We start from the raw sequence: 27,610 nt of genomic DNA, 5'->3' as shown, positions 1-27,610 counted from the left end.
TGTACAGAGCAGCAAGAGTAACTAGTTGCTACTGTGAATGGAAAAGTGTATTTTGATTTAATGTTAATGTTATTTAAATTAAATTGTGATTATGACAATAGTTGTAGTCTAAATAGACTCTAAAATAGTCTTCTCAGATGAATTTGGTCTCTCCCAATATGTTGTCTACCACTAGAAGCACCATTGCACCAAGTATTAAATATTCTGACTTAGTGTAAGTGTAGCCTCTTCTAGTGATTAAAGGTGATTCTGATTGTGAATATCAGAAGAAATGTCAGTTAACAATGGGAGGTAATTGTGGAGATAATTATGTAATTCACTTTGTATGGTGTTATTACTTTATTTTCAAATTAATTTTGTGGAATGACCTATGAAACGTTTTGTTTCTCACCACTGCTTTCTATACCAGATTCCATACCCTGAATGTCATAACCCTGGTACCAGGCCTATTTTAAATAAATAATAGTGTTATTTTAAACCTAACCTATTGATTCACATGTTGATTTTGTGACTGTGGAATCTGACTGTGTAACTATAGCTTCTAGTGGAAACCAAAGCCTATCTGAGAACTTCCGGGTATGCGGCATCGGAAATGCTTCATGAGAGAAAGGCGGATCCCTGCACTGCTGTGTCTTTGAAACTTTCTTTTTTTTTTAACAATTTCAACAATTGCTTGCACTCTAAAAGTACCAGGTGCTCATCCTGACAAATAATTACATTTCTGTTACACTGCAAATTTTACACACTATTCCCTTGACCAACAAGGGATCTGTGGTGCTTTGCTTGCCTGGCCTTAAAGTTTGATAACCAGTCAGCCAGCTAACGTTAGCCTAGCTTGACAGCTGCCTTTTCTCTACAGGGAAGCCGCAGTGAACTGTTGAACACAAGAAAAATGGGGGATAAAGAATTGACGTGGGCCTTGAAAAATGGAGACCTGGACGAGGTTAAGTCCTTAATGAAGGTAAGATATAATCTACTCGCAAATCAGCGACGTTTTGTATTTATTCAGCTGTGGCGTTGCAAGGTTAGCTACCCCAGCTAACTACTGTACACTACAAGAGAACTTAGCTAGGTAGTAAGCTATCTGTTCACTAGTTTACTAGTTAGCTACCTACCAGGCAACTCACTGTAGTTAGATAATGTAAAGTTACAATTTATATACGTTTGAAAAGCAAATGAGATTGCATGCTAGAATGGGTAACGGTTTTTATAGCGTTACTAGGTACGGCGTTAGGTAGATACAGTTGTTAGCTAGCATGCGACACAAATTGCTATCACTACACTGGCTACTCGTTGTTGCATCCCACTCTGTGAAACAGCTTGTGGCGATCTAATTACTTCAGCGTGTAAGTGTCTGTCCATTTTAGCTGGGGTATTTGGATAGCCTAACTAGTTGTATATAGACTATAATGGTTTTATGTCTGCACACAAGGCGATGTCATGTTGGGGTCAAGTAGAGTACATATTAATTAGACGGCTGGTTAGCTTTGCGACTTGGAAATCAGTCATTGATGGTTAAGCTAGCTGTCTGTAGTGTAAGTATATCTTTAGTCAAGTCTCGGGCCTCGTTGTTTTGACAGTTGAATTGTGAGTGTAGATGGGTTAGATTTGGTTGGTTTTAACTATTCAGCCAGGTTTTAACTTACTCTGGCCAAGCTAACTCAACTTTCCCTTTTACAATGCAATTGGGTGGAGACTAGTGTTGGCTGACCAGAGCTCGAGTGTACTCATCTAGAACTATGAATTGAAGCAACCTGGGAATAGCTGGCAATTTATATTTTATATAAAGAACAGTATGGCCATTTACAAATTGCTAGAGCCCTTATTGTCAGGTTTCAGGGCATTGTTAGGCCTAATGTTCACAAATGACCTGGTCATGAATACTGTCACTCTGGCTGCCAGTTGAGCTCCATGATCTTAGTGCAGCCTTTGACACGGTCATCCTCGGTATTGTGCTGGACCCCACAAAGAAGCTTTTAGCCTGTCAGACCCTACATGACAGGTCCAGGTCCAGGTCCAGTCTCACTTAATATCGTGTACCATTTTTTTTTTTTATGTATGCACGCTCCGCTGTAAGGAGCTCTGGATAAGATCCCCCTGCTAAAGAATAGGTAAATCACTCCAAATCCGTATCCATCAGCCCTTGACGGTCAGACAGCGGTAATGGAGAGTCTGATGGGGAGTGCCCTCAAGGCTTGGTGCGAACAAGCCTACATGCCACCACAAGGAAACATGGACTCATCTCTCACTGTTATGCTGATGGTCCTCTGATGGGTATTTGCCACATTGGCTGACACAGGCAATACTGTTTGTGGTCAGTTGACTACATGACATTGAAGTGTGGATGGAGTGAGGTTTCCTGCAGTTGAACTGCAAAAACACTGTCATCTTATTTGGAACTAGCACCCTGGTTAGCATCAGTGACTCCAGCCGTCATATTGATGGTGTCAAGGTCCTCCCCTCCAGTGAGGTTTTTTACCTGGGTAAGATATTTGCAGCTCGTTTTCAGGGCCCGAGTCCATGTAAATGAAATTGTTATAAGGGTTTGTAATAGTAGCCTTTCAAATAATTTTGTTAGTTAATATGTAAACTGTTTGGGAGATTTGTTTCCCTTAGGATACTTTCAGATTGTTTCGCTCACTGTGCTACACTGCTTTAAGCTCGGTCATAAGAAATTGTTTATGAAGAATGCGTAAATGGCATATTCAATAGTATATCTGCTGTTGCTTTTATTATGAACACAGTATATTTTTAAGTTGCTTGTGAGACAACCTGACAAATGTCCACAGTTCACAGATGTTATAAATCCGTTTACTGACAGCTTATTTAACTATATTACTGATAGCATATTCACAAAAAACCCATTCAAGTTTAGCTTGTCATGGTAATATTTACTGCAGCTGTATTTACTGAAGTCAATGGTGAGGTTTAGTTCAGCAAGGAGTAATTTCCTCCTTTCTAATGCAGTTAACCTCTCTTGCAATTGTTTTGCAATTCTCTCATTATTATTTTTAGCAAAAACAGACTTCCTGAAATGGAATTCCATTAGACCAATAGAATGAAGAATATTATGGTTGATCGTGAAAAGGGTCAGCCTACCCAATTAGACATTACATGCTGCTTGCTGTTCTCCTCTGTCCCTTGTTCTACAGTTTTAATTGTTATTTTGCAATAAGTTAATAGTCTACCACATACTGTATGTTTCTGAGCATGTAGGATATGACCTATTGCAAATGTGAAAATAAGGGAATGGGCCATTTGGCATGCTGCCCTGCAGGTTGCTTACTGCGCCAAATGAAGACAGAGTGGTTCAAACAGCTTTCATATTTAATATTGTTGCCTGTATACTCAATCTGGACACCTGTAGCATTTAATGTTCAGTTATTTCAATGTTTTAATTAAATTTTTCTTTAGTTCTCTGGGTGTGAACATTTAATTTATAAATCTCTTATTAATATTGATTTGCTTATAACTGTGTAAATACAGGTGTTTGGGTGGTGTAATATTTGATTTTGTGTTGCGTTAACTTATCAAATTGTAAGCTGCTGATGTGCTTTCTTTTCAACTTTTTATACTTCAGTCTAATCAAAATTCAGTCTTATCAAAAGGAAGTGTGGCTATTTCCAGGAACAAGAAATGTTTCTATTGCAATGGGGTGCTGCGCTGCTCATCGATTTACAATAAGCCCTGATTGCAGTCTACTTTGCAATAGGATACAAATTTAGTTTTGACCGTTTCTTTTATGACGATGAATGGGCTTTTCCTTTCCCATAGCATTTTTTCCTTGCCAATAGCCATAGTCATTTTGATTGTTCAAATGCGGGCAGCTCAGACATTTAATTATGTATGTGGATATTAAAGGCTGTGATCCACTGCAGTTGCCCTTATCCCTCAAATCTAATGATACAATTTCAGTTAGCCCACAGGCGTAGCTCCTGTAGGTTTGGAAACTACTAGGAGATAAGAATCCACCATGGCTAATGGATTTAGTTTTATTTGGTGTAAAATGAGGAAGTGGAATCTCATTTTCGGCTGTGTTCGTGTGTTGTCCTTGACCTTGAGTGATTTAAGGTGATCATACCAGAGGCAGACCATGGAGGGGCTCTGTGGGTGATCATACCAGAGGCAGACCATGGAGGGGCTCTGTGGGTGATGTGGTGCTGCTGTAGGCTACAGTGCTGTGGAATAAGTATTTGCCCCCGTCAGGAGTTCTGTGTCCCATTTTCACATTTAATTTGGTCAGATCTTTGTGTATTGTCTGGGGGGGGGAGTCTGAGAGACAAATTACAACACCTAGGTGTTTGTTTCATCTGTTTGGTGTGCTAGGTAGTTCAAAGTTATTAATTATAAAGATTATCTGGTGTTTTTTTGCCAGGATAGTCAGTCAGGCCTGATTTGGGCCAGCCCTGCAAAATATGTATTGGGCTGAATTTGGCCCATGTCTTGAGACTGAAAGCCACATCATGCCGTGAACCAAATAAATTCCTGGATATTACTCTGGAATGTGTTTCAATGCCATTTTAAGGCTTCGGGGCTTCACCAAAGTCAGTCAGTATTTCCCAGAGTGGCTGTCCTGACAATCTTTCCCAGAGCAATGTGGAAATTCATCCAGGAAGTCCCAAAGCACAACATCCAGGCGACTGCAGGCATCTCACATCAGCTCAAGTCAGTGCTCATGAATCCACCAGCTGAAAGGCACTGGGCACGACTGGGATTCCTGGCTGTTTAGCAAATAAACCACTGCTCATTAAGAAGAGCCTGAATGCTTGTTTTGGATTTGCCAGAAAGCCCCTGGGTGATCCTCAACAGGTCTGGGACAGTTGTCTATGGGCCGATGAGTCTAAGTGGAACGTCTTGGGTGACATGGGCCTCGTGATGACTGCATTCACCAAAGAGAAACCTCATAGCACTGGTGGCGTGGTTATGTTTTTGTGGGCTTCAGCAGGACCTGGACAGTGTGCCGTCAATTGAAGGAACCATGAATTCTTTGCATCAGAGAATTTCAGAGGCGAATGTCAGGCCATCTGTCTGTGAGCTGTGCAGGTGGTGCAAGACAGTTTTGTAACTGAGTTAATGTAGGTTTTGTTAGAAAAATGTAACACAGTTGTCACATTCTTATGCTGTAATATACAGGAACCTAAAGCTATTTGGCCAGACATTGCTGTCATAGAAATTGTTATAGGGACCTGTATTTACTTATTCAAATTCAAACTACACAAAGCACAACTTGCATCGTTTTCTCTGGAATGAGTCATGCTGACCAGGCTCTGGTCAGCCTGCGTTAGTCTAAATCAGTTGTTCCCAAACCACGGGTCTAAATCACAGTTTGAAATGCGTAAGCTGTGTATCGGACACATGGATCAACAGTAGGCTACTTTTTCCCGAGCCATGGCGCCCAATTGAATGAAGGCTGCCTCAGCTGCGGGTTGCCTTTTCAGATCTCCTGGTGACCAACATAAAGGTGTAGGATAAACCTGCTGTTGCTCTCATTCGATTCCCGCTCCGGTTTCACTCTGTTGTACTGATGCCTCGTGTAATCGAATAGGTTTCTCTGGTGCGTTTTCACAGACTCCGCGGTGGCTAGCCTCTCCATGTTCCCCTGTACGCTGGTGCGTCTCCGTAACCTGTAGAGCTGTTAATTATACTTCTGAACTCCCTCATGTAGCTAGCCCGGTGTGGTACAACAGAAATGCTTCAAAGCCGACATAAGGTTAGTTCATGCTTGGTAGCAGGATATATAAGCAGGTAAACACATGTCGTTCCTCTTTCTCTTGACAATGCCAGCCATCGGGAAGTGGGCTAATGCAGAGCTGAGGGCGTTATGATGGAAGGCGTTATGATGTGGCACTGACTGCGCTGCTTGCTCTGATTGACAGGTCTCTATAATGGGTAGCCTACTGTCTCTCCGGTGCTAGCCTGGCGCTCCACACAATAGGCTGCGTGTGGGGGCGGTGGTGTATCAGAGCGCTATCTGTCTTTCCTCTCTGCTTCAGGCTTGGCCGTTTTGAGGCCTGACAATACCACAGTGGAGAGGCTCAGGGAGGGGGTCGTATTGTTTGGTGCGTTTGTGCGCTGGCTTTTGGGGGGGGTGGAGCGACGGGTTAACCGAGTACCGCATGACAGGAATGGATTCCACGTACGATCGTATCGTCTTCATGTCCGTGCGAGGGTTTTTCATGTTGTTCCTGTTTACTTTCCAGCTCTTGGGTGACCTCAAGTCTCGACGGGAGGGGGGAGTTGTGTAGTTGGCGATGGTATCGTAACGGTGTGTGTTTGTGTGTTTCCAGGAGGAGGATGTGAACAGGACCCTGGAGGGGGGCAGGAAGCCCCTCCACTACGCTGCTGACTGCGGCCAGGCCGAGATGCTGGAGTTCCTTCTCTCCAAGGGAGCCGACGTTAATGTAAGCACTGCTACTGGGAGCGCTGCTGTTCATCTTCTGTAGGCCCGATACAGTTGTTATTGGCGTGCTGGTGTTAAACTGCCCGAACTCCCTTCTATGTGCTATTAACATCTGGTAATAACAAATGTTTTTGCTCATCTACTCGTTAGAGATACTGTACCAATGATGACAGACAACCAAGAAAGGGAAGTAGGAACGTTGCCCTGTTCTTGCATGTTTGCATTAATTTGCCTGTTGTGTAAACTAATAGCACGAGGGAAAACCGCATTCCCTTGGTTCTAATCCACTCATACAATGCTTCTACTATAGTCAAGCCCTATAATCATCTGCATAGTAATGATTTTACTGCCGTAGTCTGTGTTGTTTAGACACGTAAAGATTGCTGGCTGTTTGGAGTGAAAGGATTCCAGTTTTGTTGGACTTGTCTTTCTCCTGAAGCCTCCTCCTCAGCTCATTCTGTCGGTATACAGAGAGGCGCACTCTAAGTGGTCCGACTATATATTCTGTCAGAACGCTCCCCTGAGCCTAGACACACCACCACACTGGCCAGACCACATTCTGATAGAATGCTCCCCTGAGCCTAGACACACCATCACACTGCAGTGGAGAGAATTGATCTGCTTTTACACTGGAGTAGAGGATAGAAGAAGGGTTGTGATATGAACAAGGTATAGGGTAGAGGCCCCTATTGTAACTGTGTCTGGACGTGAATCTGGATAAAAGCCTCTGCCAAATGAAAAATGTAAATATTGTATTTTAATGTTTGCGCTAATGTTGTTTTACCTAGCATATCATGCGGTTGTTATTAGGAATACAACTGTTCTGAACCTGTTGAGGCTTTAGTTCATCGTCAGTCCCCTCAGTCTTTCAATATGGCAGTACTGGCATGTATGTGCTTATGGCCGTCACCGGCCTCTTACCGGCCAATAATTCTCGTTACGCTCCCACATACATATGTCCGTTTGTTTGGAGAGCTTGCTAACTGGGCCTAATGCCTTGGATCAATCCTACAGCGTTATTGAGTTTTGGTACACCAGACGTTGGTTAATTTCATATGGAACACTACCTTGCAGAATTGCTTGTCCGGGGTAGTTTCTTGGCATTCTGTGGTTCAGCCAACATATGCCTTACTTTGTAGGGGGATGCATATGGGGAGGAAAGTAAACTTTCTTTTGGCCCCGGTGTTAGTGTACCGACCGCTTGGATATTTTACCAGCCATTTTGTTAAAAAGTGAAAAAAGGCCAAGTGTCACTGAAAATGGATGTGCATGCTTAAGCACTGAGTGTGTACGTTATTAGGGTCTTTTATTACAATAGGCATACTGAAACACAGTCTTTATGACTAATGCTTTTGGGGTTCTGTTTCTCAACCCCCCCCCCCAGGACAGCAGATGCCATGTTAAATGTTCAACAGTGAGTCTTGCGCTGCTGGCCTGTGCTTACGGTTTTATCTGTGAGTTGAAAATAGCCCATGTCCACTCATTCAGCAGCATGCTCTCTTTTGCAAAATCTTGCATGTGCAAATGGAGCCTGGTTTGAGTATCTGGTTAGAGGACTCCGTTATTCATGCTGTGGTGTTGCTGTAGGTTAGTAGATTCTGGGTGGATGTCCGCCCCCCCCCCCCCCCCCCCCCCCCTTTGCGCTCGATGGCCACTCGCCAATGTGGCTGTTAAGGTTGATATATTTACCCATCACTAGCTAAATGAACCTGCGTTTGGCTCGCGTTCCCTTTATTCCCAGATAGACAGAGATGATGGCAACAGCGGGAATGCCGTACCTTGATGCCGTGTGCAGGTGAACCAACACGTGGGGCTGTAGAACTGGCTCCTTCCCCAGCCTCCATCATCCGTATCAATGTGGGATCTCTACAACAGTTCTCATTTTCACATCAATCCATGTAGCTGTTATGAGACTAGAAAGAGAGCAGAACGGTGTATCACTAACAAAACTTCTAAATGTTGTTCAACTCGCTGCCCCCCCCCCCCCCAACACTCCTTATAGATAAGGCCTGGGCTCTGGAACTGAGAAGATAAATGTGCTGGCAGAGTGACTTCCTTCTGAGTAATTCATTGAAATGATAAGAGAGGCAAAAAAAATCTGCTCTCTCTCAGGAATTATTTGCTGCGATAATGAGATGTGCCCTTGTGTAGGAGGCAGGAACGGCCCAGTGATCCACTTATGTATGACGCCAGTCTACACACAAACCTGTTCACTTTCTGTCTGCTTCCCCATTCTGACTGTCTCCCACAGGCCCCCGACAAACACGGCATCACTCCACTTCTTTCTGCCACTTACGAGGGTCACTGCTCCTGTGTCAAGATTCTGCTAGAAAAGGTAAACGCGCACGCGCACACGCATGCAAACAGAAACAAAACAAGTGCTGATGAGCTAACTCCTATGACAAAGGGCTACAATAGAGTCCCAGTAGTGAGTGCCTGGCCCGGCCTGCCCCAGTGTTTTGTGTTGAGAGCACTGGATAGTCTGGAATGTTCCCAGATATAATCATGCACTACTGCTGCTGTTTATTGGTTAGTGATGTTTAGCTCAGTTTATGCTGCTCTCCCACTAGCACGCCCCAGCTCGAATACCATTTTCTGCCCTGGAATACACTTCCTGATCAACATGGGTCGGTCAACACTAAGACTAACACATGCTGCTGTTACTAGCTGGCCACAGCAATGCTTTTCTATCTGCTCTTATTAAAAAAACAAGTAACATCTGCCACTGCGATTAATTCAGAAGTATTTAGGTGGACCAGAAGTAAAGCAGACATAATTGTTATTTTTTTCTGCCATGAAATTTTTGTGACTGCTAGAAATAAGCCATTTACTCAATACCTATGTACAAGGGATATTTTCACATTTCAAAAATTTGATGTGATGTAAATTCTGTAACACAACAAAATGTGGAGAAACCGAAGAGGCTGAATACTTTCCGAAGGCTCTGTATATAGACGAGAACTCGACAATCAGACAAAAGACACATTTAACGTCTACCTGGTTTGCCTATTTTTATATGGGTCTTGATTATGGTAGCTAGCTAACATAACAAACTACTGCTTTGGTACCTAGTAGCATATATTGTGAAAATAAGCACACATGCATTTCCTAGTGGTTTGGTTGTCAACTGCTCACAGACTCCCTCTTAGGCTTGTGTAGGTGCTGTTGATGGCTTGAATAATTGCTGAAACAGTTTTCTAAAGAGACATTATCATGTTTATTTCAAGATGAAACATAGTGGCACAAAGTGAGCTAGTTCTACCATGTTTTTTGTTCAATTGCACGTAAATAAATCAGAATCCTAGCCTGGCAACCAAGTGATCACATCCTGGTTGGGTTTTTACACACCTGTGTCTTTTCATTTCAGAAAAGTGGTTTGCAGCCCCCTTCAATGCAATGCATGAATGCCTTATACCAGTAGATGGTTAAGTTTAACTGTCTTGGTGAATCAACACAGGGGGAGCTATGTACAGTAGATGTGACAATGTGAAAAAAAAAATCCAGACCAAAAGTGGTTTCCAGCTTTTATGGTTTCCATAAACGTTGTTGGTCTGGTGATGGTGTTGAATCCGAGTTAGTGTTGTCAACACTTTGATTTTGCTAATGATGAACCCATTGGGGTAGCCTAATCAAATGTGCAACCCGTACATTCAGTCATCTATTGACAAAAAATTGCTGATGTGAGAAGTTATGGGAACAGTTAGCTGTTTCTCAACAGGATATTAGCGGTAGTGCCTTGGTGATTCCGATCAGCAACATGTTGATAACTGGACAGATTTTAACTACGTAACTGTCTGTCAGGGTGAGTCGCTCCATACCACCCTTGGTCGGTGGCAAGTAGCGGTTATGTCATGTTTATCAGTAAGCCTACAGGAGAGTTTGCATTACTCAAATGCCACACCTGTTGCTAATTGGGTTTCAGTGTGTAGGTGTCTGATCCGAAGTCTCTGTGCACTGTTCTCATTCTGTTTTCTCTCATAGATTTCAGATTTCATGTCACTTAAAGATTTTCCCATTGATCACAATGTGCTTTTGGTTAACTTCAAGTTCTCGTAATGAATCTTTGCCGGGCCGCGTATGTGGATCCTGGCCAAGAAGAGCAAATGTGTGTGTGTCTGACTGACTGACTAACTACCCCTTGTTAAATAGCATAATGGTTAGAGACGCAGACCTGTAACCAATAGGTCCCGTGTTTGACTCTCATCACAGCCAAAGCACAACCTTCAGTAGCTGCGTTATAAGCCTAAAATAAACCTGTTCATGGTTATATTGCGACTATTTCTGGTGGATATTCGAAGTACGCATCCATGCGTCTTTTACTGCCCAAAACCCCTTTGGCAGGAAAAGAGTAGGGGTTTCCCTGATTCTCTCGTCTTTTCACTTGATGAAAAAGTCAGTTATTGTCATTCTTGAATGAAAGAAAATCTAGTAAGCCTATTACTGGCTAATAAGCTGTCAAAAGCCATACATTTTATAGATGATATTTGTGGTGGAGGACAACTTCATAAGAAACGTTAGTCAATTTAACACAATGCCTAATGGTGTCTAGCGAAGTATTCAAACGTATTGTTGCTACGTAACAAAATCTAATGTTGTGTTGCTTTACTGGCACTGGGGAAACGTATAGCACTGTGGTGTTGTGGTTAAAGACTCACATGGGAGACCTGGCTTCAAATCCGGTAAGGGCATCAACATTTATCTCGTTATCTAACGCCTGGAACTTGCCAATGTCACTTGCCTTATGGTAAGATGAGGAGTTTTTTTGCGTCTGGTAGGCTTGTCAATGGATGCCTTGGAGCTGAGTGTCCCTTTGATTGTTTCAGATCCATGGAAAATCCGAGGAGGGCCATAGTTTAGTTATAGGATATTATTTTGGTACAGACGCTTTCACCGTTTGTCTTGGCTCTTTGGATGTCCTAACAGAACTTCTTGTAAGCAACCACTTCTTGTTTTCTGCTCTATAAAAACACACATGGTGTTGCTTTTAATGCAGTTTCTGTATTACATTTGTATGTATGGTCATGGCATGGACAAGATCATTGAGTTATTTATTAATAGAGCCATTGTACTTTTGTTAAGCTTTTTTCTTTTTAGGATTTCAGTATTTGTGATAACCACAAATCATAATGTAGGCTATGTTTGTTTTGGGGTATTGTTCAGGTAAAACAAATGTTTCAAATAAGTGAAAATCTAAAAGATTAAGGGGCAGTGTAGTGATTTTTGACTTCAGTTTTGTGAAACACTGTGTATGTATACAAAAAATTATTCAGGCACCTCTTAGAGTAGACTTACACCCAGTCACTGGATTTCGTTTAGATTAAGCAAACGTTTTCCCAGCTGGTAGCTTATCGCTTATCATGGTGCATTGCCTTGTTGCGGTACCTGTGGCGGCAGCCACGTAGAATTGACAGGTCCCTGAGTTATCTAACAGTCAGCCCTGTGGAGTCCCGTTCTCTCTCTAGCTATGCCTCTCTCTCACCCTCTCTTCTCTGCGTCTCCCTCTGATTACAAGCCAAAGTGCTGTGAAATGGATGTTACTCACCCTCATAGGGTAGAAGCGTGATATGGACTTCTCTTTCATTACCTTCTGTGATTGTGCTTTTTTTTATGTCCCTGCTCTCTCTCAGGAGCTCAGACATGTCATTAGAATTACAAACGGCTTTAGCGCGCGATGTGATCTGTGTGGGTGTAGGTGTGTGTGTGTTGATTGATTGTGTGTGTGTGTGTGTGTGTGTGTGTGTGTGTGTGTGTGGGTTAGGTCTTACTGAACGAATGGGGAACAAATGTCCCAATGAGTATAGTCAAACCAGAAAAAAATCACTTAATTGGGACCTTTTGCCAGTCCCCATGAGGCAAAAGTCAATTTCCGGCTCAGGGTTTAGGTTTAGGGTCAAACTTACAATTGATTTTATAGTTAGAATTGGGGTTTCTTTAAGGTCCAGGCGTTGTTGGTTAAGTTTAGGGTTAAGGTAAGGCATTACATCTAGGTAAAGTTTAGGCATAAATGTTACATTATTGAGATTGAGGTTAGGTTTAGGGTTAAGTTTAGGGCAAGGGAGCATGCAATTTCTATTTTCTGGTCCCCATGAGGGTAGCTGTACAAACGTGTGTGTGTGTGTGTGTGTGTAGGTGTGTGTGTCGGACCCCATTTACAGCTTTGTGATCGGATGACCATCCATACCCAGAACCCGTTTAATTGCTCTTCCATCCAGTTTTAAATTGTTTGCACTTTGTCCAGTTTGCCTGCTTTGCGTTTTCCACCATTCATGCATTTTTTTTGGGGGGGTGGGTGGTGGGGGTGGGGTGGGGGGGGGTTGTCACAGTTGAAGTTGTTTATGAAATATAGCCTACAAAGTTTGCTTTGATTTTTCAATTGTTCGACTGAAAAAGGCTAGTATTCCCTTTGTGTAAGCAATTGGAGTCCCAGCCAGTTTGAATCAGCCTGGACACACCACATCGCTTCAGGAGTTATGCAGGTGTCCTTAGCAGTTGTACCTGTGATGGGACTACTTTCTCACCAACGCCAAAACACGCCACTACTTGCCTATGTTCAACTGCCAATCGTCAGCCTTCTTTGTATGCCGGCAACACAACAAATCACCTGCACCAGCAGTCTCGCTGCGGTCTATTAGCAATTTAAGTTCTCTCGGGCAGATTCAAGAAGGTTGTGTCTGTCATTAAACCAGTCCGGGTCACAGACAGCCTAGGGCATATCTGATAAGGGATCATGCCCGATATGGTGATATTAGTTGGTTTGTGTTGCACAGCTGCCCGATCACACATTTCAGCTCCCTTAACCAATAGGGGAGGGATTAAAACAGCGCTGCCTAAAGGTCAGAAGCACAAATCAGCAGTGAGACTGAAACGCTATCACTTCAGTTGTCTTTACCCTTCCCGTCATTACACCTTAAGAGCAGTAGTGCTTTAATATCTTCCCATTCATTCATGTCTGCATGTTGGTTCAGCTTCAAGAAACGTGGCGGAATTGAACCATGCCCGCTCATTACTTCCAGAATTAGGTGTGATTCATGGTGACTCCTATTGGATCAGACCTATCTGAGGGTCCCTGTGAAACATGCTTTATCGTCTCTGCAGTGTGCCCTGGGGGCTTCCCCTGGCCCTTCTCGTGGGCGCTGTGGTTGGGGGTCCTGCATTATGAAAAGCCTGTTAACCCTGTTTTGATGCCTAGCCAGCCAGCAGGCTGAGGGAGAGGCGCTCACTTGACTACAGTCCAAAAGCCACTGGAGATCAAGGCTTGTTAATTATGAATTAACAGTGTATATAAATAGATTAGGCCAGGAGTCCATTAACATCATTCATATGGAGAATCAGTAACTCATTTGAATGTGCAGAATTAAATCTTTCGCCTTTTAGGCAGCTTGACTATGATGTGGTGATCACATGCGGGGTAAAATATTAAAGCAGACAAAACTATTTTTGAAGCTGGTTGAAACGCACAAATCAGTTACAATGTATTGTGAACAAAAATATAAACCCTACATGTAAAGTTCTCAGGTTTTACTGAGTTAATGACAGTACCGTTGAAATCGGGATCAATCTACGAAGAGCAATGTTCTTGAGCATGCCAGTGGCAATTGAAGGTACTCTTTAGCCTTTTTGAAGTTGGTTACGATGCCAAACTGCAGTCCGGTCTAGTGATGACGACTGGCATGTAATTAAGCTTCACTGAGACGCTCTCTGACAGTTTATGCTGAAATGTATCGGTCGTGCAAGCACCAGGTGGCTTGTCTCTGATGATCACTCGGACAAGAAAGCTTGATGTGGAGGTCCTGGGATGGCGTTGTTACATGTGGTGTGTGGTTATGAAGCCAATTGTATGTTCTGCCAAATTATCTAAAATGAGGACTGCTTATGGTAGATGAACATTCAATGATCTGGCAACAGCTCTGGTGGACGTTTCTGCTGTCAACATGCCATTTGAACGCTCCCTCAAAGCTGGATGCATCTGTGGCATTGTGTGTTGGGATAAAACTGGACTGGATTTTAGGGGAATTTTTTTGTCCTCCGCACAAGGCGCACCTGTGTAATGATCATGCTGTTTAAGCAGCTTGTTGATATGCCACATCTGTCAGGTGGAGGGATTATCTTGACAATGGAATAATGAACACTAACTTTGCAAGCAAACTTGGGCACACTTTGAGAAATACGCTTTTTGTGTCTGTAGAATGTTTCTCTAATTTTATTTCAGATCACAAAAAACGGGGCACACACTTTTACGTTTTTATAATTTAACAGTTTTGATGGACTTACCACATAGGTATCAGGAATTGAGTTAGTCAGATGTTGCCAACGACCTTTTCCTCCATCTAAATGTAGCTTATGGTTAGCTAGTAACCAGAGACTTGTTAAGCCATGCTGGTACTGGGGTTTCAACAACACTACTGAGCTTCTCCCAACTTTAGAGGAGGATCCGGTCTTCTGTGGACTGACATCCAGTGCTCTTGGAATTTCTATAGCCTAAAATTGATTTCATTTCAGCACCCGCACACACCCTGTTTGTGTTCCGTCCTCACCTGCGTTGTTTCAGTCAATTAGCTGTCCTCTCCCCTCCCTCTTCATTGAGCGGAGTACAACCAGCAGATTTGCGCTGCTCCGTCCTGACACGGACATCGATCCCTCTCCTTTATTTTCCTCTCTCGTTTAGGGCCATAGAAAGTATTCCTTTCGTACAGCCCCACAGTGCTTGACTGGAGGAGAGCAAGTCAATAGACTCCTGTAAGCCTTGCATTTATAACCATTCCTCAGGGCGACACAGGTCCTGGTTGATTATGCATGGGCAGGCTCTCCTTTCCTCTCAATTATTGCGTTGTGCAGACTTAATGGAAAACTTGGCCATTTACCCTATTACCGCTGGCTCTGGCGTACCCACCGTGTCATTGTTCTGCTCAGTTGCTTCAGGTTGCAGTCCCTTATATGACTGGGCCATTCCTATTCATTAGGGCCGGCCTACGTCTCACTCAGCCGCCGGGGCTGTCTTCGATGGCTTCCTGGTCGGATTCTGTTTAGACGGTCAGGTGTTTGCAGGCCATCATCATTACTTCCATTCAGACTAGCTCATTACTGTAAGTGGTGACCGGTGGATGTCCCTGATAGATAATGTAACCAAGGGACTGGGGATGGGTCGGGCTTTGTCCCCCCCCCCCCCTCCCCAGCAGAACCCAGGGGAGTGTGAAAAGCAGTGGCAGTGCACGATGACGACGACAACAACAACACAAGGTGGTCTTCACGGGACGATAGAGCTGGCCGGTTTCGGCGCTGTAATGAGTCCGGGAGCGCTCATTATCTGTTGCTGGAAGCCCGCTGTAGGTGTCTGCTAGCAGCGTTCCCCCGCGCCGAGTATTGACCACACCTAGGATTTGACCGTTGGTGAGGGTCACATGGTGAAGGTTGGCTGTTTGCTACGGAGTAAATGAGGCCAGTGGAGCGCTGGTACATAAAGGCCCTCCACCCCCCCCCCCCCCCCCCCCCCGCCAGCGAAAGCTACTAGCTAATGATTTCCTCTCAGAGATTTGCCTCATCCTCCACGTCTTTGGCCTTGGTTTTTTGTGCAGTCAATCCGCATGGCCCGGGCCTGAAGATGCGTCGGTAACACACCTTCCAAAGGCTTTTTCTTCTCAATATGCCTTATGACCTGCAGGTTGATGATTTGTGTAACCGCTTTTACCAGTGCTCTGAGCTGCCGTGTTACTGTCACCCCGCTATGGAAGGTCACGCACTGTCACTGACGCTAGTCAACACACGTCACTGATCCTGTCTGTGTTTTTGTTACTTTTCATAAAGTTGCGTCAGGACAAACTTGTCTTTTTTCCCCAATTAAAGATGCCTGTTTGGGAGGGTATCCACCCAATCCTGTTTAATCCGTGTAGCCTGGGCCTCGCTCCGCTGCCCCTGTGGCACGACACACAGCCTCTCACTAACTCACACACACCACTCACATAACTTCCCACTCTATCGCATTTTCTCACTCAGTGGCTCAGGCTTCTCCACGCAACAATGGCGTGTTTTCTGCCCCAGCTCCGTAAGCCCCCGCTAAGAGGCTGGAGTTGGCAGGCCAGACAAAGGGACAAGTCTCCCTACAGTGTCCTCGCTCCTGCTTTTCCATTAACGTTGTTGTCGCTCTGGTAATGCCTCACCACCCATTGGCTGGTCTTCTCCTGACAAGGCCCCTCTGTTGTTGGCAGCCCATGCTACATTCCCCTTTGCTCTCATTGACATTCCCTCCGGGTCTCACCGAATCAAAGTTTGTCACGTGCACTGGAAACGTGCGTTAACGGCACAGCGAAAACCTCCCCTCTCGAGTCCATGTTGAGGGGTGTTTGCATGGCTTGTTTTTACATTCAAGAGGGGATTGGATAAGGATTAGTGTTGGGCAATGTCATTTATTGTCCTGTTGTGATTTTGTGCCAGCCCCGCTAAGCACTAGCCTTAGCCACTTTCCCTTTGGGAATCCCCATCAAAACCGGATGCAGTTTGGATAGCCATCTTAAGTGCTGGCCCAATTTACAAAAATTCCCGCCTTGTTCACTCGCTAAATCAAAGTCCAACTTTGCTCACTTGTAGGGCTATTTCATTTGGGCTGTTCAAATACAAAAATGTCTGCTGTGCTTTCTTACTGTCCTCCTAGATTGATTTGCTGGTTGATGTTGAAAGCGTAGGCTATATGGCCAGTCTAACGATTCCCATTCAGTGGAATTGGGGCTGGAATAAAAGGCCAATTTAAGCTTTTAAAACCCCAAGCTCAACAGCAGAGTGTCCGCTGCAAACGGCAATAGTCATTCGACATGGAAAAGCTGATGATTAAAATGGGCCTCCATGGCAAAAGGCAATAATCATCCAACACAGTCAAAGTGATTAAAATGGGCCTCTATGGCAAACTAGAATATGTAGGCAATTTGGCACTTTGCCCAGCTGTGTAATGCCCAACTACGCTCTTTGCACAAAGTAGTGTTGTTACCATTGACAGTAAAACTGTCGACGTGGCTGATTTACAACAATATTGTAATGCTGGCCAGCCCATAATAATAAGGATACCGGCCAAAGCTAGATACGGCACAGATTTATTTAATATTGTTATAATAAGCCATGCAAAATAGGTGATTAGATGTTAGGACTGTCCATTATAATGTGCTTTGAGAGAGGCGGAGTCCAGCAGTACATCCTGGCTGTGGTGTGTAGGACATTGGTCCTTTAGGAGGACATTAGGTCCTGGTCCACATCTGTGGAGTACCTGGTTTGGGGGGCCCGTTGCTGTCCTTGTCCATCTGGTCATACTTCTGACCTAGTCTAAATTGAAATAGACTCTGGATTTAGCCCACATGCATTTATTAATTATTCCATTTGGACTCTTAATATCTCACCCGGCACAGCCAGAAGAGGACTGGTCACCCCTCTGAGCCTGGGTCCTCTCTAGGTTTCTTCCTAAAATTCGTCCTCCTTCTGGAGTTTTTCCTAGCCACTGAAATTCAACACTACTGTTGTTTGCTCCTTGGGGTTTAAGGCCGGGTGTTTCTGTAAAAGCACTTTGTGACAACTGCTGTTGTAAAAAGGGCTTTATAAATAAATGTGATTGATTGATGGTCTACTTCCTCACAGAGTGAACCGGTGACTTCAAGTGGGTGGAGGGTCTGCGATTCTAGCCTTAGCCTTGGGTGGACCCCTTAATGACCCGCTGTAATGTCCTGCCACCATGTCGGTCTGTCTTTCTCTCTCTCAGGGAGCGGACAAGGAGCGGAAAGGACCAGACGGCCTGAGCGCCTTTGAAGCTGCCGAGACCGACGCCATCAAGGCTCTCCTCAAGTAAGCCGGGGGCCTATAAGGGACAGACGGACAGCAGTGGTTCCTGGGACAGACTGGCGGACACGCCCCTTCCCCCGTCCTCTGTCTTCAACGCCCCTTCCCCCGTCCTCTGTCTTCAACGCCCCTTCCCCCGTCCTCTGTCTTCAACGCCCCTTCCCCCGTCCTCTGTCTTCAACGCCCCTTCCCCCGTCCTCTGTCTTCAACGCCCCTTCCCCCGTCCTCGGTCTTCAACGCCCCTTCCCCCGTCCTCGGTCTTCAACACTGCTTTGTCTGTTTGCTGGGTTTTCTTTGGTTTTCACTAATTTTATTTTTTTTTATGTTTTGGGGATTCTTTCTCTTCTTGACTATTTTCAGTAGCCATTGATTGGATGGACATGTCATTCGTGTCTCCCTCGGGGACCAAACACACTGAGGGGTAGCACCCAGGCTTGGACCCTGAGCACACAAAGCATGCAATGTAAAAATGATTAGAGCTTAACTCTTCAAATTACGATAGCTGTCAAATCTTGTGTGCTCGGCACGCCACTCCCCTCCCTACCCCCTTAAAGGTTGGCAGTAAACCCAGACATATTTAATAATAAACCAATATGGTTTAACATTTTGTTTTGCTCTTCTCAATATTCCAACGGCACTTGTTTATTATATTCATTTTACAAATGTCAGTTGTACTAGAGAGGAGAGAGCGGTTGTAAAGATTCCTTCCATTATCACTGTGTGGCATCCCCGTTCCAATGGTTGTGTGCTGTAGATCTGCCTGACTGTCCTGTGTTTGACCTGGGGTGGGGTCGTTGTACTGTATGGGGCGGGGGGGGGGGGGGGGGGGGGGGGGGGGGGTGGGGTTAATCCCTGTTTAGGTCACTGATAATATTGGTTACTCAGTCTCTACGTAACCCTTCACTCAAAACATATCACACTAAACATTTGATCCCAAGAGTACCCTAGTAATGTCATAGCGTACATACCCTCTTGACTAATCACCGTGTTGGCTATTAAAAAAAAAATGAATGTTAAAAATATTGATTATTCTGTTAATGAAACCATTGCTGTGTATGAAAATATGATGACGTCGTGTAAACCTTGACCTTTAGGGCAGGAATTAAGATTTGCATATTTCTTTGAGTGAGTTTTGAACATGTTCTGATCTGCATTTCTTTGTTGCTGCAGTTTGTCTGTTTTGTATTAGATAAATTGGATCGGGGTGGGGTGTTCTGAACAGCGGGTATAGGGATTTAGGGTTGAGACTGTGGATCGGGGAAGTAATCGTTCCTCTCGCTCTGGGTTTGATTAGTGGCCCTGCTGGCTCCGCCACATTTTACCACTGCCTCTGCTACTATTTTGCTCTCCCAAATGGCCGCCTTTCTCTTGGTTTCTTTCAAAGATTTACAACGCAACGGCAACAAAAGACAAACGCTTTCTCTCTGGCATTGTTGTGAGGAAAAGTCTGTAAACGTAAATAAAAAAAAAATCTTCAAATGAATCACTGTGTGACAGTCGTTTGTTTTCCTGTCGGCTGCTAGAACTTCACTCAAGGTCCATCTTTTAACAAAGACACACCGTTGTCTGTCAACACTGAGCCTCCTTAGCGGTGAACACTTGCATGCTGTCTATTGTAGTGCCTTCGTATACAGCTACACACTGTGCGCACAAACCTGTGTGGCTGCCGTCTAACCTAGGTGCTTTGTGCCCCCAGAACGGCAATCCGTACCTAGAGCTTCTGTATTCAGCCATGCCCTCAATCTGGATGACCTGAGTATTGCTTGTGTCTTTATCTAACTCGTAGCGGCGGCAGAAGCGAAGCCCTCCTCCAACTGTCTGAGCCTGGAGCCGTGTGTGTTGTGTCCTGAATAAATAACGAGCGGCAGCCATTGATTCTTCATTATACTGTCTGGGCTGTTTGTGGTGAACGCGTCACTGGCAGAGGGGGAAAAAATAACTCCCTCATATTGTTCACTGTGCTGCCTTTTTTGTGGAAGGGCCCCCACTTCAGGTGAACTATAGAACTTGCTCTTTCACCATGTTATGACCTCTTAGTCAGTTTATAAACACCTAGCAAGTTGCCTTTCAAGGACCAACAGAAAACTGTCTGTCATGGTCTGTTTCTCTCTCCTCTGCCTCTGACTTTACAAAATAAAAGCTTGAGGGAAGGGCTGTGTAATTTCCAGTGTTGAAATTATGCAACTGGAGCAGAGAGAGATCGACGTCTTTGTGTGATATTTTCTTGTCTTTTGTTCAAATCCACGAGTTACAGGAAATAAATCAGTCCATGTCCATATGAGCTTGACCTGAACGAAGTCTCCCTTTCAAACTGATGTTCCAGAACAAACCGCTTGAGACGGAGCACAGCATTTCTTTGAAATGATGTCTGTGAGTGTCGCTCTCTGATAGGCTTCTGGCAGATGAGTTGAATGAGGAATCGTGCTGGTATGGGGGAGTGTGACCACTGCATTGCCTCCCTGATGCTTTTAGACGTGGGTCATCTGCCAGGCACATTCTTCTCCACCGAGGAAAGTTGAGGGCATGATGTTTTTTGCCGATCAAAAATGCTTTCGTTGCAGAATTTCTATTCCAACTTTTTTACTGGCTACACACAGGTCGTTACATCCCCGTTTTGTCCAATAAATACAATGGGCATTTTCTTCAAAAGAATCTGTTATACTTAATGCTTTGCAACTAGGCTGAATGGTTGTTGTTCTGGAATGAATGCATCCCAGTCAGCAGTCTGCACTACACAGCACTAACTTACTGTGAGGAGACCAGGCCCTGATCTGTTTCAGACTTCACTAATTAATGCTTGACTCAAACAGACAACTTTTTAGTATGTACCATCTGACATCAGCGTTCATCACTTATTGCATCTTATGTTTTTTGCCCCCTGACAGTCCTTGGAATGTTGTGAACCTGGTCAGTAACCCTCCCAGTTGGAACACCATCCATCCTAGCTCTTTTTTTTTTTCTTTTTTTCATTACAATGTTTTGATAAAATTATTAGCCCATTTAACTTAACCTTCAATGGTAGTCATCAAACATGATACATTCTAAAACAAAGGTTTTTGTATAATTTATTGCAATTATGAAATGTGAGAAACACAAAAAATCTTCCCTGTCCACTTGATACACATTTATTCAAAAGGACGCAATAAAAATTTTAGCGACATTGGTTTTTAGGAGTAAGTCTGGATGGATTGAATCCCTGTCAGTTAAAATGCGCAGCTCACTGGAACAGGGCTAATGTACGTGTGTGAAGTATAATGATTATGCTAAAGTGGTACCCAATTGCACTTCTGTTAAAGGGCCTATTTATTCTTGGAGATGAACTGCATTGTTTGGCAGTCCACTAAGAGTAGTGGAGAGTGGATGTGTGAATAGATACAATTAGAAAAGGTCAAGTGTAGGGTCAAAATAACAGGCCAGACAAGCCAGTTTAGGAATCAAACACCTGTGCATTGCTAGGTTGAATCGTAGATGAGAAGGTAAAACATCCCTTTTTTTGGGGAATATAATGTTCTTAAGCAACTGGCCTTCTGCAAACCCACGTTTCGTCCAAACCCTAATTGTTCCAGGTTGAGCAAAATAATAGCTGATCCCTTGACTGATCCCATTCTCAAGGGTGGCTCTGGATGAATGGGATGTACATGCATATTATACACCCTTAACATGGGTGAAGTGGGACAAGTAAGCACTCAGTTATTTACTATGAGTAGGGACGGACTGGAAATTGGCTGACTAGAAGGTACGAAGTGAGACATATCCAAAAGGGTTGGTAGAGGTGCTGCCTATCAGATAATAAAATTTAAGATGCACACAAAGAAAGAGGCACACTATTTAAGCTTTAAGTGATTTTACAGGATTAAACACCAGTTTCAACATCAGTGTGGTCGTCAGGATTGGAGCATGAATGCTGGAAGCTCTGTCTGGTGGATGACATTTTCTTGCTAGTGGAAATGTTTTCTAATTACATTTTTAAGTTCTAAATAATTTAAGTTTTCAATTCCAACTTTTCATATTGAAATATTAACAACAACATTTATTATCTTAAGAAATTGTTTTCGCAGCCAGATTGTTGTGAAAATCAGCTTTGTATACATAGCAGGAATAAAATAGTGTAATTTTAGCTCTAAATTATCTCCAAAACACATTAGCTGATTACACCATTAAAACCGCAATGGATGCCGATCAAATCCATTGTGATGCAGTGGGGACAGTCTAGAACACTGGGACATTATTTGGCATGAGTTTAGAGCCGTGGTTTCAAAACCCCTTTTATAGCTTTAATTTATTTTTGCTTTGAGTGAACCTGCTGAACCTGTACAGCATCATTTAATCTGAGGTATATAGGAACAGTTCATGCTAATTTTCATGCAATTCCACATAACTGAACCCAACTCAAGGCTTATTTTAGGTAGCCTATTTAATACTACTACCTCCAGACAGAAACCAAAGATATTCCAGTGTTTGTCACAGTCAGTAATTTAAAGCTTTTTTGTGGCCTAAACAATCTTAGATATGTGTTGTTAAAAGACTAAAAGGATTTTCCAACCTGTGCTTTGGAGGAAACATCCCTGTGTTCAGCATTGTGTTCTGTGAGTGTGTGGACAGCACTATTAGGTGGTCTGCGTTTTTTTCCGTCGGCAAAGTTCTTTATTTGTATGCAGCTCGTTTTGGTGATTCACCACCAACTGAAGTGCTGGAGCCCAGAACCAATTCCGGTGTCAAGACGTAGGCTGAAACTTAGGTTTTTCCCTTTAGATGTTAAGAAATGATACAAGTAAAACTGGATTTTTCACACCCTGCTCTGGCCCACATTGCAAGCTTTCCCTGAAGTAATTCAATATAGCATCTTTAGATTTAGAAACTATGGCCAGCTCTATGAATTCTGAAGCTAAGCAGGGTAGATGTTAATACTACCATCTAGATCCCATGGCACATATTCTAAGAGCAGGTGAGTCCTGACCAGTCTGGCCATCTTATCATAGCCATCTAATCATCCCCAGTCTGGCTTATTCATCCCTTCTACCCCCACAAAAAAACAATTGTATTCAAATGTGTAAAGAACTAAAGGTACTAAATGTAGCCTATACAATCAACAATGTAAGTTGCTTCTGATAAGAGTGTCAGTTAAATGACTAAAATGTAAATGTAGAATACGTTGCCCATTTCACCCAGTTTAACCTGTGGCTGATAGACAAGCTGCCATTATGGTCCGTAACTCAAGGCAGCTGGAGTGATGAAAGAGAGTAGAAAGAGAGAAGAGATAGTGAGAGAATGAGAGGCAGCATACTGTGTGTGGGGATAGGGTAGTGGCAGCCCTGTGAAGTGTTTGCATTAGGATGGAGTGTTCTGTTAATCAAACTCGTGCCTCTCATTCCCCTGCCTGTGTCTGAAGCCTTCCGCTGTCTGTGTCCCAGAGAATAAAGGAGAAATCAATTACTCCAGAGCTGTGAAACATTGAGATAAACTCTGACAGCTGCTCCGAGTTCTGTTCGACGCTCGTCTCCTCTCTCGTCTCTGATTGGGTGCCTACACGATTAACGCATTTAGAAGTCTGTTTGGAAATGAAATGGAGGTCTGTCTTTCCATTGTTGATTGGCAAGGAAATTCTGCTTGGAAATACAAAGCGCTTCGTTTTCTTTTGTCTTTGCAGGGGCAGCAAAATACTTTATATTTATAGGGAAAAACTGATTTAAGCTGATGATAAACAAGAAAGGATTCATCGCCTCTGCGTTTTCATTTAGCCTATAAATGGCCTCTCTCCTTAGGCCTGGTAGACATGCACTCAGGCATTTCCGTCTCTATCTGCCCAGACCAGGGAGGGAGTTCCCGCTTCATAATCAAACCACTATAATCAAGTCCTCAGCTTACCTCATTTCACTAGACAATGGAGGCCATCCCCAGTACTCAATACTGGAGGTAGTCTAGAAGCTAGTCTCTTTGATGTGCTGCTTAGCATAAGGCTATTTGTGATAGTAGGGTAAAGTAAAATATAAATATGTTTGAACAAGTGCACTCCATCGGGCAGTTGGTCTGGTTTCATATACTCACGAAGTGAAGAGAAAGGGCTATTTTACTTGTGTCAGTCATAATGAAGATCAATTGGTCTCATTCTTTTTCCTTGAACTCTACTCCCACCGTCTGCATGGCAAAGAGAACTGCACCTAGTTTAACCGCTAGGTTTTTTTTTTCCTAAGTGGTTATGCAACCTCATACGTGATTAAGTCCAATATATATTTCTGTGAAATAACCTTTCACAAATAACAATGTTAATGGTTATCGAAGTTATTCAACAAAATGTATGGTCACCTAGGTAGTGGGAAATAGAAAGAGCAGATTTGTGTCCATTATATAGTGGCAGTAATTAGTGTGTGAGCATGTACACACATGCTATCCGTTAGCCTGTGTTTCTTGTGTAGCTACCAAGAATCCATAGAGTCAAGTTGTGATCAACCAGCTCAAAACACATCCTGATGAAGTATCAAATCAGAATAACAATTCTGTCTTTCTATCAGGGGCTCCCTCTGTAAATCTGGCATATTGGTAAGCTGCCCTACAAATTTGATCAGAACAGTGAAATAAATAGGTGGCCTGGCTTACCTCCTTGTATAGTTTCATTGCATAAGCGCTGAAGGAATTTTCAATGGCAGACTTTAATTAAGATTCAGTTCAGCGGTCACAGCGTTACAACTTCCCCCGGACTGGAGATCAGGATTAAAGGCTGTCAAGGAAGCATGTGTTGACCTGAGCCCCAGCTTCCTCCTCTTTCTTCCCCGTCTCTGTCTTTTGATATGGCCCCGGGGAGTAGGAGGGAGATGTTGAAGCAGGGAGGTGGGGGATTAGAGTGGACCGGATTAAAGTTGCCAACAGGTCATTTCAGCCAAACTCAGGTACCGAGTTTTTGTGGAGAGAAGTAGTGACAGTGACATCCAGTACGTCTGACGGGCTGTTTACTTATCAAAACCGCTTTGTTTGTACTCAAGCTAATATGTACAGAGCCACAGCCTTGGCCCTGAATCCATTGGGCCCACTGGCTTTAAGCATTCTCAGCTAAATAGTTATTTGTAGAGAAATCAATTGCGTCTGGAACGCTATTAGGTACATTTTAATTAGGAATAAAAGGGGTTTTATGAACGCCGTTACGGCGCCTTGGTACTCTGCAGCGTGGCTGCCAGCTACAGAAGCGCAAGCTGCTGAACAACGACTGGGGGACGCGTGGATGTGTGGAGGAGCACCAGCAGAACGTGTCTTTACTGAAAAACAACATATGCCTACACAGTTAGTTATAATGTTATGTTCTGAACACTAACAGCTTGTTCATTGTTTCATTCTAGATAGTCAATTTCTGTGATCTTTGAAAGAGTCGGTAAAACAGCTGAGGAATAGATATTGCTATAGGAGGCATAATATTCCAGGCCGGTAGTGGACAGTGTCTTTATCGTCTTTTTTGGGGTGTGTGTAGTGGGTTGCCCTGTAACTACTGTTAGTGGTTAAAATTAAACCGTGAGATTAGATAAGCAAACTAGTAGCTCTAGCTTGAAGGTTTCTGATCTGGTGCAATATTACAGTGAATGTACTGAACTAGAAAGAAGCCCATTAAATGGTATATACCCTTTCGTATATTGTAGTGAACATACACTCGGTGGACAGTTTATTAGGTGCTGTATATCCACCTAGTATCTGCAATCTTGCCCGTTTCAAGGTAGAGTTGTATTCACAGGAGGAAAGTACAGTAGAGGTGAGGGTATTCATGAGGGTGGCTGATCACATCACAAGATTGAAGGGGCCGGCAACAGAGCTCAAAACTAAAAAGATGAGCACATTAAAGGCACAATCTAGCATTGGACATATTAGTGTTGCCTGTTTTAAATAGTAGAGGGCTTGCCAGATCAAGTCTAATTAGGATGTATTGTCATTCAGGGTTAATTGAATTCTGTCCAAATGTACTATGTTAATGTCATGTCCCGGCACGGCAGGCTTGCTGTGCCAGTGAGATTCAATGCCCTCTCTCCCTCAGTTGGAGCTCAGACACCTGTTCATTATTGTCATCATCCTCACCAGTGTCTCTCTCTGCTCACTGGCCCAGTTTCTTCTTCCCATGTGTATTGTTGGTCATTGTTTTGGATTTAGTTCCCACCTGTAAAATTTCTTCTAGTTTCATGTTTTGTCATGTTTAGTTATTTCTGTTGAGTGTCTTGCCTTCTCCTTCAGATGTTACAGCTAAGCCATAATTGAGTTAATGGAACATCTTTTTCCAAAGCATTAGCTGAAATGGAATGCATTCAAGTGGAAAATGTAACAAATGTGTTGTTGTTGGAGCTTGGCTCGCCTGCTTACGGCCTCTAAAACTCTCAGGAGGAATAATAGGGTTTCAACGTCATTGAAGATCTCCGAGATTCAAGACCAGGTACAGTAGTTTTTTGTTTTATTTGGCACCGTGGTTTAAATTAATATTTTCTGAATACTCTGTCCGAGCATATGGAGTAGTTTAAATATCTTTATGAAGTGTCAAAAGAATCCACGAAGATCCAGCCATCTCTTCTGGGTCCATCAAATAAATGCGTTCAGCTCATTCACAACTCATTCACACCCTGTCCGTGCATTGCCCATGGTGCTGTGAAGTCTTGAAGGATCTTCTATTGTCTGGTGTGCTGATTTATTTACTTTCTTTAGGCAGTATGTGTTCCTTCCCGCCAGAGCAGTAGATAGATGGAGGGACTGAGTAATAGAATCTCTGGCACTCAGGGCTGACTGATTCCATTATGACAGCGATAATGTCTCCACTCCTGCTATCCCCCTTTGACAAGTCTCCTGTAGAATGCATCAGAACTCCATCTGTCATTCAAGTCAGAATCAAGGTTTCCCCCGTTCACTTATGGAGGCAGGAATCTAAGTTCAATTAAATGTATCCTTCACGCCACTCCGCTTATTATTCCCAAGTCCCTCAGACACAGACTTTAATCGGTAGTGTAGATACAGACAGGGCTCTATCTCTGTAATGTCTGTCCAGGCCCTGTGGAGGCAGATCTCTTTAGTGTCTCGGTCATCACCTGGTGAAGTCGCGGCGCATTTGCCAAGGTGCATCTCGCTGGCGGGGGTGACTTGAAAGTCTGCGCATTTGTTCACGTCTAACTTAACGGGGCCAATACCAGGGGTGGGTAGTAACGTGTTACTAGTAACGCAAATGAGTAAAAGAGTACAGTTTCAGAGGAATGAGTACTTTTCTAGTTACTCTCTGGGGGCTGTACTCTTTACTCTTACTCAAGTATTTAAAAAAATATATATCGTACTCTTTCCTCCGTTATATTTCATCTACTCTTTCGTAACAATTTTGTCTAAAGTCGTTTGTCAAAAAATATTGAGTTTTTTGTTTCGTGATTTGATTTGAGTTTGGGTGTTCCCTTC

General features: G+C 43.6%; 1 protein-coding gene across 1 annotated transcript; it reads left to right on the top strand.

Annotated features, from left to right (window-relative positions):
- Nucleotides 1-562: 562 nt before the first annotated feature.
- Nucleotides 563-19,028, top strand: mtpn (myotrophin). Its single transcript, XM_010892590.5, has 5 exons — nt 563-693; nt 860-961; nt 6,288-6,401; nt 8,652-8,735; nt 18,135-19,028. The coding sequence occupies exons 2-5, from the start codon at nt 893-895 to the stop codon at nt 18,219-18,221; spliced, it is 354 nt and encodes a 117-aa protein (XP_010890892.1). The 5' UTR covers nt 563-693; nt 860-892; the 3' UTR covers nt 18,222-19,028.
- The last annotated feature ends 8,582 nt before the right edge of the window (nt 19,029-27,610 follow it).

This window comes from Esox lucius, chromosome 23 (assembly GCF_011004845.1).
Source record: "Esox lucius isolate fEsoLuc1 chromosome 23, fEsoLuc1.pri, whole genome shotgun sequence".
Taxonomy (NCBI): Eukaryota; Metazoa; Chordata; class Actinopteri; order Esociformes; family Esocidae; genus Esox; species Esox lucius.
Note: the sequence above shows the minus strand (reverse complement) of the source record. Positions and strands in the feature narration are given on the sequence as shown.

What these genes read in the sequence shown, in the direction of transcription:
- mtpn (XM_010892590.5), top strand. Translation starts at nt 893, where the DNA reads ATGGGGGATAAAGAATTGACGTGGGCCTTGAAAAATGGAGACCTGGAC. An exon ending in CCAAGGGAGCCGACGTTAAT is followed by an intron (nt 6,402 to 8,651) that starts GTAAGCACTGCT and finishes TGTCTCCCACAG; the next exon opens with GCCCCCGACAAACACGGCAT. An exon ending in TCAAGATTCTGCTAGAAAAG is followed by an intron (nt 8,736 to 18,134) that starts GTAAACGCGCAC and finishes TCTCTCTCTCAG; the next exon opens with GGAGCGGACAAGGAGCGGAA.